This window comes from Onychostoma macrolepis, chromosome 05 (genome assembly GCF_012432095.1).
Source record: "Onychostoma macrolepis isolate SWU-2019 chromosome 05, ASM1243209v1, whole genome shotgun sequence".
In the NCBI taxonomy this organism is placed as follows: domain Eukaryota; kingdom Metazoa; phylum Chordata; class Actinopteri; order Cypriniformes; family Cyprinidae; genus Onychostoma; species Onychostoma macrolepis.
Genome location: NC_081159.1, coordinates 14,721,627 through 14,735,067, shown reverse-complemented (window position 1 = coordinate 14,735,067; position 13,441 = coordinate 14,721,627). Strand labels below are relative to the sequence as shown.

Below are 13,441 nucleotides of genomic sequence, written 5' to 3'. Positions count from 1 at the left end.
CCGAGCAAGGAGGGGGCCCGTGATTGGCTGTGGAGAAGATTGACTGGTCATTGGTAGCGCCGATCGCCAAAGCCCCACCACGCCCCCCACTTATTAGCGCTATTATTTAGTGGAGCTTTTCCATAAATTTCATTGCAGTAACATTAGAAATTGAAACGTCACGTTTGAATTTGTTTTACCAATCAAATGCATTTATTTTATATATTGCTTTTGAAAGACCTGTGTAGCTTATCTATCAGGTGACCGCTGCGTGCGCACTCATCTCTCTCTCTTCGCGTAATCTCATGCAAAGAACAATCTTCAAAAAGTAAAAATGTCAACTATTCAAAAAATAAAATAATATAAAAATAAGGAGAGAGGGGAAAAACACGAGTTAGTCAGTAAAATTCCCAGCTATCAGACTATTTTACTAAAGCTGATGATGGAGTGGAAGTTGTGGAACAGCAAGTGGACCGGACACATGGAGTAGATAAAAACATAGCGTCATCGTTGCCACAGATTTTAGGTTAGTTTGGTTATTAACTTGATGGATGTTTATTGCTTATTGTATTTGAACAACCTCTATAGGCCTATATTCGCTTTTGGGTTGAGAAATAATCCGGTAGAAATATGTCAATCGTTTAGCGCGTCATGATGTTAGCTTATCATTTAAACTCATTTTAAACATTGTGGTTTAAAAACAAATGTAACTGTTCAGGGACATTAAGAAGCGGGGCAGAATTTATTTTGGCAAAAGCACGCGTTATAGCCTAAAAACGCGCGGCGCGTTAAGCACCTTCCTAAACTTAAGTTCTTTTTCGCGCCTTGAGCGTTCAAATATGGTTAAGCATACGTGTCAATGTGCGAGTATCCTCGTAAACAGTCATTTGTGTCTTTCATGAACATTATAGTTAAAGATAAAACATGCATGTGAAGTGTAGTAGGCTATGTGAGTTCCTGGCATTGTATGATGAGATTTTAAAGGGATAGATCACCCAAAAATTAAAATACTGTCATCATTTACTTAGCCTCGAGTTATTCTGAACCTGTATGAATTTCTTTGTTCACCTCAACATAAAAGAAGATATTTTGAAGAATGTTCATAACAAGAAGGTTTCTGGGCCCCATTGGCTTTTTTTTTTTTTTTTTTCATACTATGAAAGTCATGCAGCAGCTGTTTGTTTACCAGCATTGTTCCCAATATATTCTTTTGCCTTCAACAGCAGAAGGAAACTCATACAGGTTAAGAAAAACAACAGAATTTTAATTTTTGGGTGAACTATTCCTAAAGCAGCCTGATATAGCTGCTGTTGCCATTTGTGTCAATAATGTGAATCAAACATCACTCCATGTCCTTGACTGAATCACTTTTGTAAAATAAGAATTAATCTATATTGAATTTATACAGTGAAGACCATTCAGTCTATTTGTACATTTACTTTACACAATATAATGTTTTTTATTCAGTGCTTTAAGTTTTTCAAGTAGGTCGATTTATGTATCTTTGTTCTTTTGTCATTCATGACTGTTTACTTGTCTTAAGTAAGCTTGGTTTTACTTAGGCTAGTATTATTTTTTGTGATATTGTAATTAGTAACAAGAATTATGAAATTTCAGTGCATCAAAAATGTTGATAGGATAAAAATCTTATTTTGAAGCTATATATAATTTTTGTGATGGGGGGCCCTGCAGTAAGTCATAGCCCCGGGGCCCAGTGAGGTCTTAATGCGGCCCTGTATATATATAGCGGTTGGACAATGAAACTGAAACACCTGGTTTTAGACCACAATAATTTATTAGTATGGTGTATGGCCAATACAACATCAATTCGTCTTGGGAATGACAGATACAAGTCCTGCACAGTGGCCAGATGGATTTTTAGCTATCCCTCTTGCAGAACAGTGGCCAGCAGGTCACTATGTAAAAGTATACATAGTAGTATACATACTACTATAAAAGAAGAATTAGGGAGATTCAATAAATTATGAATGATATATTGCTATTGTGTAAATAATATGTAGTCTAATCATGTAATCCATAAAAAAGTAACTGCAGTCTTAATGATTACGAGTATTTTAAGATGAACCTGCAATGAAGGATTCGAGAAGGTGTAGCCTAACTGTTGTGTTGTGTTTGTGGGAAAGAGAGAAAAATCTGCAAGTTTGCAACTTTTGTCTGTGCCTTCAAATTTACTGATACAAATGTGTGGCTATTTTCTACAACTACAACTTCCGCTGTCACAGACGCTCAGTTGTTTTGCACCAAAAAATACCTTCACCTTTCTCACTGTGTATATTTATTGTATTAGCCTATTATTATATTGCATTTTCCTGTTTATCCTGTCTCTGAAAAGGTGAAAGTGAAAGAAATAGGAACGTGATTGTGTAGCACTCCTGGAAAGAAATGTAAAAGAATTAAAGAAAAGAAGCTGGTGTGATGTCTTCACGTGTCTGCATTTACTGAGAATGAAGCGCATTACGGGCGCGCACCCCGACCCAGCGTACGATGACGTCATGCATGTATGCCGAATGGAAATAATTAATTTACTAAATGCACAAAATATATTTTCCTTCTCATAAACACAAATAACGAGTTAAATACTATTTTACAATATTAGAAAAATAACATTAACCAGTTTTATATTCGCTTTGGGAACTTAATCACCATATCACAATACTCACAACCGGCGCAACGTCATAGAATGTCTCTGAACAGGTTCACGCCCACTTTTGGGGGAAAACAAACCGCCATACAGCATCGGATCGAGGAAGTGGACTAACCTTACAACATGCCAAAGAGTTGTTGTGTGGTTGGGTGCACCAATAATGTTTGTAAAAACCCAAATTTAGCCCAGGCTACCTGCCACCATCATCCATATCTTGCTGTTATGGAAATATTATGAATTACGGATGATGCTATCGAAAGCGAAGCCAGGCTAGTTGTATGGCTGGACAGAAAAGTGCACTCAGTACTCTAAATATAAGGACATAATATATACATTTAAAGATGTTTACTTTCAAACGAAGTAAAATCATTCACTGGTTTACATGGTGATTAGATTAGGTATGAGTAAATGTCCGGCAAGACACCTCTGGCCACTGGGTGGGGTTGTTACACCAATTTGACGCTGGGATAATGAGTTTTTAAATTGACCAAATTAAGTTTATGGATGTATCTTTCACGCTCTATGGCAGGCAGGGTCGACATATAATTACTTGACATGATTAATCCTAGTGATTACTTAAGTTATTCACGTCTGTCGGCTGTGTATGGACGTTGCTTTTTGCCGCTAATTTGTATTGAAGCCTATGGGAAGTCTAGTTTGTTTTCCCCCAAAAAGGGGCGGTAACGAAATTGACAGTTAAGTTCCCGGATGTGCCGGTAGCGCGTATGGCATATGTGAAAGTCTAAACGAAAGTGAAAGATTGTTACATTGTGTTGGAAAACAGTTCGGGTGAGTAGCAGCAGATCCTCTAATTTTATTCTGAGCAACATAAACCATAAAATTATCATGAACTGTGTCGCATTAGACTGATTCGACGTCTGATAAACTGTTGTGTAGGCTATTTGTTGATCAATAAGCTATCATGCATAAAGATTAATATTTTTTATAAGGCTGTCAACGCGTAATTATAGGCCTAAATACGTCGACATCAGAGAACACATTTTCATATAAGTAGGCTATCTTAATGCCTTATAGCATAATGCAAACCCATGTAATTCTGCACTACATAAGCGCTTGTATTTTGTGTCTGCTCTGATATTTGGACCGTTAAAAATGCTATATTTCATTAAAGTGTCGAGACATCTAGTGGACATTTTCCCAATGAACAGATGCTTAGTCATCTTCAATAACGTCACATAATTCAATCACATGAATAATTTTTGAGTAGCCTATATTGTTTTAATCTTGTCCAAGAACCAGACCATGAAAATATAAAATATTGCAATATATAACAAACACTAACTATTATATGTCTTGATGTGTGTACTGTCAATTTCAGAACTAAACTTAAAATGGCTCAAACTACAGACAATGTGATCACTGAAGGACGAGAAGACAAACTTCCTACGATTACAGGTAATAATAACTGTGGCGCTTTTTTCTAAAGACTCTGTTTCTAATTAGATTGAGGGAAAATAGAAAAAAATGGAAGACTTTTGAGATGACTATGAATTAAGTTATATTACAGTAACCATTTTTTTCCCTCTTGAAGGAAATAAATATTTCATCCTTTCACCTGGGAAGACATTCAAGCTGAAAGAGGACATCATGAAAGATGTCTTACAACAATTATCAGGTAAAAGGTGCGGACCGTGGAGGTGTGTGGCGTCATTTTGGTTTTCTGCTTTATTGTTTCAAGGGCAGGAACTGACATTGATGCTGCACTAAATGAACTTGATGAACTCTCAGGTAATGTGCTGTTAGTGAGTGTGTTATGTAATATTTAATTATCTCAAGTTATTGTACCCATTTTAGCAGTGATTAACTATTTGATCACTCCATTTTAACAGGGTCCAAACCAGCTCTTTTCATGGTGCTTCATCACACATTTGACCCAGAGAAGACTGTGCCAGACAGCAGCAGATTTGTGAGCAGGAAGGATACACTCACTGTGGACTGTCTGTTCCACGAGGATGAAGGACTTCTGAATTGTGTGAAGAATAAAGAAGCTCAGACCAGAATCCAACAATGGCTGAAGCCACAGGTATCCAGTTCTTCAGTAAAAAAAGATGCTTATTAAAATGTAAATGTAATGTATGTTTCTTTCAGGTTCACAATTTGTATCTAAATAAATAGAGAATATAAGTGCAAAAATACTTTTGATAATTGACTTCATGCTTATTTAGAGATAGCCTACTCTGCATTAAAGAAGCATAAAATAAATTGCTATTATATTAGCTCCAAACATATACACAGCTTAGTTAGTTGCTATAAGCAGTGCTTGTAATAGTAAATAGATTTATGAAAAACCACTGTGGACAAACTAAACTAACCCGGGTCATATTGCATATTTCATTCACTAACGTGCACTAATCAAGAGTGTCTGTATTCAGTCAAGCGAAACATCCCAGATTTGACAGAATAGAAAATTCTGGTAAAGTAATTCTGAGCATTTATGTTCCATTAAATAAATATCTTATGTATCCCTCTTTTCTGACACAACAGGACAAAATATGTAAATGCACTCTTCAGTGATCTTGCGTCCTTGTGTTCTCGTTCTACGTCATCATCAACCGTCGAGGTTCAGTTCCAATTCTCAAGAATGCGAGTACAGATGACCCATGAAAGTTCCCGGATGTGTTCTTGATATCGAGGATGAAAGTCTGCAGTATTTTTTATTGGCATATTACAATGAATCTTAACATAGTCATAGTTAAACACTATATAACGCTGTAAAATAAAACATATGATATGAAAATAATATCTATAATAGTGTTAAATGTTTTAATTTTTTTAAGTTTTAAAGTTATGACATTTGTTTGTAATGTTATGTTATATTTATTGTTCATTGGCCGCTGCTTATGCTGAGACTATGCGGTCAGTTAAGCAAGAACGCAGTACATCTCAATTCTCACAAGGATGCGTTCTGTGTTCGCGCGTCCTTCCGAGTTCGTTCTTCCAAAGAAGCCTTGCAAGACTGGTCTCCACGAGAACACAAGTCCGTTCTCTGCGTTCTTGGAATTGAGGAACAGCATGATTTAAAAAAAAAAATTGTAATCTGAATCTTTAAAATATCTTTAAAAAAATCATCTGCTTTCAAACATAGTGCCTGAAGACATAGTGCGCCGATCAAAGACCCATGTTTACCCTAGGATTACTCTGTCTTACCTGTATTATACCTGTTTACTGATGTTTTGACCCTGCCTGTGTTTTTGACCACGTCTGTTAAATTAAGCTTTGCACATGGATCCGCACGTCTCACGTCTCGTTTGCCCCGTAACAGATAGGCCTATATTCAGTGTAATCAATGCATTAGATTGATGTTCATGATTTGTTTTCTTTGTTTGAAATGTTCAAAAACTCTTTTAGTTTAAACATTTTTCTTTAAGTTCCTACATTACCCTATTGTCCCAATTATGAGAATGCTGTGAAAAAGGAATTGTTGAGATCACATCAAGTGCATGTCATACTTTCCCATCTGAGGATCAAGTATGAAATACATTATCAGTTTCACTTGACTGTATCAAAAATTAAGTAATTAAATGTATTAAAGCACAGTACTTTAATGGGAGGCACTTCTGTCTTGAACACTATGTAATAACTGTAATTATATATATATTTTTTTAAATTATCTCTCTCTCTCTCTACTGCCTGTTTAGTATAAAGCAGAGCGTTTCTCAGAAGTGCTTTGCTCTAGAGCAGTGGTTCTCAAACCTGTCCTGCAGTACCCCCAGTCCTGCACATTTTGTATGTCTCCCTCATCTATCACACCTGATTCAACTCATCAGCTCATTAGTGGAGACTGCAAGACCTGAAGTGGGCGTGTCAGATATAGGGAGACATACAAAATGTGCAGTGCTGGGGGTACTTCATGGAGAGGTTTGAGAACCACTGCTCTAGAGTCTAGAGCAGGGTTCCTCAAATCTGGACCACGAGATCCACTTTCCTGCAGAGTTTAGCTGTAACCCTAATCAAACACACCTGAACATGCTAGTCCAGGGTTCCTCAAATCTTACCCTGGAGGTCCAATCCACTGCAGAGTTTAGCTCCAACCCTGATCAAACTCACCTGTCTGTGATTTTCTAATGATCCTGAAGACATTGATTAGCATGTTCAGGTGTGTTTGATTAGGGTTACAGCTAAACTCTGCAGGCAAGGTCCAGATTTGAGGAGCCCTGGTCTAAAACAATCAGCCACCAACAAGAAATAGCACCCTTTTCAGTTAGCCCTCAAGTGGTTTGATAAACAGTTTTGCCAACCTAGCGACTTTAGCTACTGCCAGGCATGTACTGGCCATGACCGTGGGCCAGTCGAGCAGTGGGCAGATCACAGAAGCGAGGGAGATCTCCCCCATAATAGGTGCTGTTTTTAAATTATAGTGCATGCAAAACTCCAAAAGGCAATGGAAGGAATGTATTTATTTTAAAATCCATATAACCATGGTAATGAGGACAATGGGTTTACTTGTTGCATCATCTAACTAATAGGTTATAGTCAGTTAAATTGTGGATTCTAAGGCAAGAATTATAGTAAATGTCATTAGGACAAAGGTCAGGATAATTTAACAGAATAGCTTTAATAGCTTCTTTCTCTTTTAATGTATAGTTATGATTCATTTTGATTGAAGTAAAATGTTAATTCAATAAGAGCCTGATTAAAGTTAGGTGTTAACTATTCACAAATGTTAAAGTTCTTAAAGGGACAGTTCACCCAAAAAGGAAAATTGTCATCATTAACTCACCATCATTCCAAACCTGTATGAATTTCTTTCTTCTGTGGAACATAAAAGACAATCATTTGAGAAATTCAACAGATTTTTGCCCATACGGTAGAAATCAATGGTAACCAAGATGTTTTGGTATTCTACAAAATATCTCCTTTTGTTTTCCACAGAAGAAAGAAAGTCATACAGGTTTGGAACAACATGAGGGTGAGAAAATGACGACCGAATTTAATAGCAGTAAAGTTTCTGCATTCTAGCTCAAAATCAATGCTTCTATGTGACAAAAAAATGCATTATTTGTTGCATTTGCGGTGCATTCAGCAATATTATCATTATCACTGCAAAACATTCAGACACATCTCTTTCTGATGAGAGGAACAGTAGATTCAGTTGAGCCTGTGCACTGTCAGAGAAAAATGACAAAATATTCCCTTGCTTCTATCTTTTTCAGAGTATTTTTGTACGTGACATCAAACATCTAGGGACATTTAGCAATTTTTTCAAGCAGGCTTTAGCTGCTTTCCATTGAAAGAACTTGGCAACAGTGTATAGCCTACTAGGAAATGTCTGATCACCAAATGCTGTAATTTGAAAAATATTCAGAATAGAAATGCAAGGTACTTATTTAACTGAAGAAGATTTTACTTTTGATTTCACTATCCTTCAACATGTTAGAAATCTTTAATACAGTGGTGACTTGGTAAGGAAGTTTGAGTATTACTCCTGCACTTGCATAATTTGGAGACATTACAGCTAGAAATGTATGTCCGTGTCTACATGGGGTTATGGGTTTCCCCTTATTTTCCCTTTTTTCACTCAAGAAAGCCTGTACTTCAACAGCTGATAATGGAAAATTAAGGGGGTTTCTCTGCCTTTTGCATTGCAACATTTACTGTTGCAAGTCATTGCAAAGCACTAATTAAAATCCAGATTTTCAGGATTAACTTTCTCTCCTCATTAAATAACAAACCAAAGCAAATTACCCTAAATCTGTTGTCTGCTCTGAATATTGTTCATAAAAAAGAGAGATGCTGAATGTCACAAATGCAAAGCGCACTGAGATCACCTTTATTCATCATACAAATAGAGGACTTACACAAGACTGAGAAACACTGCATCAGAGTTGTGATTGCACCCACATTGATATATTCTGAGCAGTAATCAGTAGGACCAATTAATTAGCCAATCAATTTAATGCAAGGTCTAACTGTGTTTGCAGCATTTTGACCACATGCAGCCATGTGAGACTTCCTCTAGGACTATAGGCTTGTTTGATATGAGCAAAATCTGCGCAGAACCGATCACCGGTGATCACCGCGAGATGCATGCCGGTTAGAAAAGTGTCCGAGTTACGTCCGCCTTGCTCTGATATCATTCTGACCTGTGCCAAAAAACACTCTCGCGACGGCGAGGCGGCTGTGTCGGATTGAGCAGTCGCGCGCAGTTGCGCTGATCAAAAGCATGATGGGAAACGACTGACTGACGACACAACTTAATGCTCATTGGTTCAGACAACCGTGATGCTGCGTTCTCTTCTAAAATGTTTTATTTTTTTTAATCTGATTTCATGCTATTATGTATTTAAATTGTGCATGAATATTCCCAAATACTATGACAGTGCGATCTCTGTGTGAGATATGTGATTGTCATATTTTCTATAAAAATCTAAAATACATGTTTGAATTAAAATAAAAAGAAGATTTTGCTCATCTCAAACAAGCCTATTTTTTTTAATTCGCACACACAGACAGCACCCAGGAAGAGCTTTAAGGCGGACGGAGACTGCGATCGCGTCTATTCCTCTCACAAATCAATCGTTTTGCCTCGAAAGATTTGGAATATTTTTTTAATATATATATATATATATATATAAATTATTTCGGTAGTTGTATCTGCCTGTTATCTTGTGTTTTATTGACAAATGGTAGGTTTAGAGGCAGGGGTTGGGTTACATGCTCATAAATGTGTAAATAGTGTAATATAAATAAAACTGTTGTGACACACCTCAACATATATGCAATAATGGAAATATTATTGCCCAATATATAATTTAATCATGACGATGAGCCTTTTGAGTTGGCATATTGATGCTAAGGATTTCTTATTTGAAGCAATGGAGGACCCTGGACATCGAAAAAGTGGTACCCTGACCAAGAGTCAATATGTGACGAGTTGGGAGTGAGACCGTGTTGATTTTTAGCAAACGGTTTATGGTAATATACAGGAAAAATTGCACAATAACGCAGAATAAGATGAAAAGTGCCCTTTTAAAAAGAAGAAGAAGAGGAGGAGGAAGAAGAAAGAATGTTTTGTACATGCTTCATTGTATTGAAACATCCATAGGTCAAATATTATTTAAACACACACACACACACACACACAGTTTTAGTTAGTTCTTCAATAGGGTTGGTATGACGGCCATCATTATGCCATTAGGATGATGTCATTTTTGACAATTGGAATAAAAGGGATTTCCCAAAATAGTATAGGCTATAAAAGCTATAAGCTTTTAGATTCAGATTCACGTAGTCTGTTGTCACATTAGTCAAACATGAACCGGTCCATCTTTCTTCTGTCCTTGGTTTTTCTTATCTGCTTGACTTTCACTGAGGGTAAGATATTTTTCACACCTTATCTTGCTTCTTTTTTTCTTTTTCTTTTTTTAAATAATTTTTCTTCAAAAGAGTGAGCAGACAAACAAGACCAGCAGATCCAGCATATATATATATATATATATATATATACAGAGGCTTTTGTATTCCCGTTGTTTTTTTTAGACATCATTTCTTAATTTATTTAGGTTTTGCTATTAGATATATATCTAGACATTCTAAAAGACTACTTTTTGTGAAGGTTTAGATATTTTCGGTTAGATAAGTATCAGGTTTTACATTATGATTACGGTCAAACATTAAAATCTTGTTAGAAAGGGAACATATAAAGCATTTTTGTTACTCAGTATTTGATAATTCAACAACAAAATAAGGAGTAGATGGTGATAATTCAAAACACTTTATACAAACATTTTGTAATTAATTGATATTTCATTAAATGTAATTCAAGTAATGTTAACATATTTTCAAAATTTGCTCTGTTGAAGTCTTACCAGTTCAATTCTGTGTATATGTATATGTTTGTGCGTGTGCAAGAAGTCGTGTGACTTTTTTTTTTTTGACCCTTTAACATATCCGAATCATGTCCATGATTTTTTTGTGTGTTCATGTTGCTAATGTGACAAAAAGTCACCAAGTGTCATCTCATTCATGCTGAAAGATTGTGTATTGTGCATCTTTGTCTTTTTGTGGCTTGAAGTCTGCTTCTGCTTCATAGGATAGACAGCTGTAATAATATTATTATTACATTATTAATAATGTAGCCTAATTTTTCTTTCCGTATGCTCTGTTATTTCAAAACACATGCTGATACATCGACGCCACTTTGCTCATTCTTGAAGTGAACTTTTGTCTGTTTGGTGCTTAGAATAGCTGTTTGCCTTGAAATGAACGCAGCGTGTCTGGTGTGCGATACCTGTCCTAGCCGCTACGCGAAGCGTGCGACCCTGTGCACTTTATGATTAAAAAAGTACACTCACACACACACATGTATACAGACAGTCGACATTTTTGCCCTATTTCAGTTTTCTTTCTTCAAAAAAGACTCTTTAATTATGTTTAAACTACTAGTAAACTACTAGATTAATGTTTTGAGTGCAAGTTTGAGCGTCTAACATCTGAAGTTATGCCATACATGCCTCTTGAAGCATTAAGAAAGATCGAGGACCACTGAGAAATTTCTGAAAATGGTTTAATGTCATTGGCCATTAGGCCATAATGTAAACGTATTGTATTTAGATATTAATTAGAATACCACAGGGCAGACTTTGCCTCATATTTACTTATTTGTAAAAATAATTATTTGTAATGAACAAATTATTTGTGAATACTTATATATATATATATATATATATATATATATATATATATATATATATATATATATATATATATATAATTTTTCTTCATAAGAGTGAGCAGACAAACATGACCAGCAGATCCAGCAGGTCACTCCTCTAAAGAATAAGTGTAGAATCTAGTTTTATTCACTATTTTTCAGCTTTTTCTTCTTTATATCTGCTTGTAGGTCAGCGGATGTTCATAAGCAAGCGATGTCTGTGCTCCAGAACATATGACAATCTGCGGCCTGGAAACATCAAGGAGTGTAAAGTGTACAAACCAAGTGCATTCTGTAACACCACTGAGATTATGTAATGCAGTTTTTTTTTTTTTTATTCAGAATGTTTTTGTGATGTTTGTGTGTGATCAACAGATATTTTTATAAGTGTAAACTAATTGCTTTATAATTTTCCTACAGTGTGATTTTGAAGAAATCTCATATAAAAGTCTGCCTGAATCCTAATTCAAAACTGGGACGCCAATTGCAAGAAAATTGTGACAGCTGAGTGCCAAATACACATCAGATCATCCATCAGACGACTATAAAACAGTTGTTTAAGAAATGTCCTGGGTTCCTTTTGTGATTGTGGCTTTGCAGAGAAGGGGAAATGGTGTCTCTCAATAAAAGTGGTATAATTAAAAAGATTAGAGTAAGACTTTAGCCAATGCCAGCAGAATAATTTAATGATAACCAAGACCCTATATAACACTTTTACTAGATATAATCACACACACTCAAACAGATGCACACCTCCCGTTTTTTTAGCAACTAAGTAGATCAAAATTTATCACACTTTCTGAAAAAAGGCTAGGCTATGACACACACAAAAGACTCTGTAATTAGGTTTAAATAAAAGGTTTGATTAAATTAAGCATTATAAAAAAAGGAGAGGCATGAAAGGAAGGAATTAGACTGCTGGCATTCTGCTATTTCATACATACAGTACCATTTGTTTCTTCATGTTCTGAAGATTTTAGGCAGCCACCTACTCATATGTTTTTCTTACACCAAATTAAAAATTCAGGATTTAAATTATGAGTCCAAAATTGTATGATGTTCTTTGGATTTGGAGTGAATGTTCATATTGTTTATTATTATTATTATTATTAAAAAAATTCATGAAATATTAATTCATGTCGAATTAAGAAGGTCTTAAATATTTTAGGGTATCTGGTCAAGCTACTGCCTTGTGTTGTTTTCAGTGTTTCCGTGTAAAGAAGCCTAGAAAAAAATCTAATGTTTGTCAAAAATATAGTGTAATGTTTAGTCTGTTTAATATGGAGTGTTATTTATATTAAATAACAAAAATTACATTCTTAATATATTAAATAAAACACATGCACACATACAAACACATGATTTGAGATGATCCAAAGAGCAACTTGAGCTTCAATAGAAGAATATTTGATCATCTGTACAGTCACATAATAAATGCATTACCGGTAAATAAATGATCTTAATTTAATTACATTTAATGATAGCCTAAATAAATAAAGTTGCTTAGCGACCTAAAAAAAAAAAAAAAAGTGAATAACTTGAAATATTTTTAATACATTTTACACAATTGTTGTTGTAACTATTCAGGTGATTTTTTATTATTGATTTTTTTGTTATGATTATGCCCCCTATTGGACATAACTGATTTGTAAAGGCAAAGCTTTGCAATAGCTGCACCAGCTGCATCATAAACTATTTGAATAACTCGCATTGTCTTCAAAGAAGATTCAATGATAGATCCAGGGTTTTAAAAATACTAAGTCTGTGATACATTTGGAAAAGAGCAAGTGACCATCAATTATATATTAGCCTACACTTTGCATGTTTGACCAAAATAACTACACAACATTGTGGTTTTCATTTTGCAGTTGTGATTCAGTACAGAAGACTGACAGAGGATCTTTCTTGAATTTTTTATTTCAGGTAGGCTGTAAAAGACACACTATGACTTAGGCTATAGAATTTGTGCGATATGGCCAGTTCCACAATGAGGCTGTTTTTAGGGGTGTGCGACATAGGCCTATCATCTTTGGTAATATCGTAATTGTTGTTTTAACGATGTGCGATTTGACATAATCGAGTATATCGCAAAAAACAAACAAAACACATCTATAGAGTGCACG

The 13,441-nt window shown here is 35.3% G+C and overlaps 1 protein-coding gene across 5 annotated transcripts; it reads left to right on the top strand.

The window, feature by feature from the left end:
* The first annotated feature begins 386 nt into the window (after nucleotides 1-386).
* LOC131540132 (C-X-C motif chemokine 10) lies at nucleotides 387-12,527 on the top strand. 5 transcript variants are annotated; one of them, XR_009271186.1, is made up of 6 exons: nucleotides 2,656-3,433; nucleotides 3,984-4,060; nucleotides 4,197-4,393; nucleotides 4,495-4,688; nucleotides 11,508-11,631; nucleotides 11,739-11,753. XR_009271186.1 is itself a non-coding variant. In XM_058774608.1 (3 exons), the coding sequence occupies exons 1-3, from the start codon at nucleotides 6,940-6,942 to the stop codon at nucleotides 11,824-11,826; spliced, it is 276 nt and encodes a 91-aa protein (XP_058630591.1). In that variant the 5' UTR covers nucleotides 6,675-6,939; the 3' UTR covers nucleotides 11,827-12,527. The 5 variants fall into 5 exon arrangements, 1 of the variants encoding a protein (XP_058630591.1); XR_009271184.1 differs by lacking the exons at nucleotides 2,656-3,433; nucleotides 11,508-11,631; nucleotides 11,739-11,753 and adding exons at nucleotides 387-505; nucleotides 5,150-6,201; XR_009271185.1 differs by lacking the exons at nucleotides 11,508-11,631; nucleotides 11,739-11,753 and adding an exon at nucleotides 5,150-6,201 and having other exon boundaries at nucleotides 4,495-4,727.
* The last annotated feature ends 914 nt before the right edge of the window (nucleotides 12,528-13,441 follow it).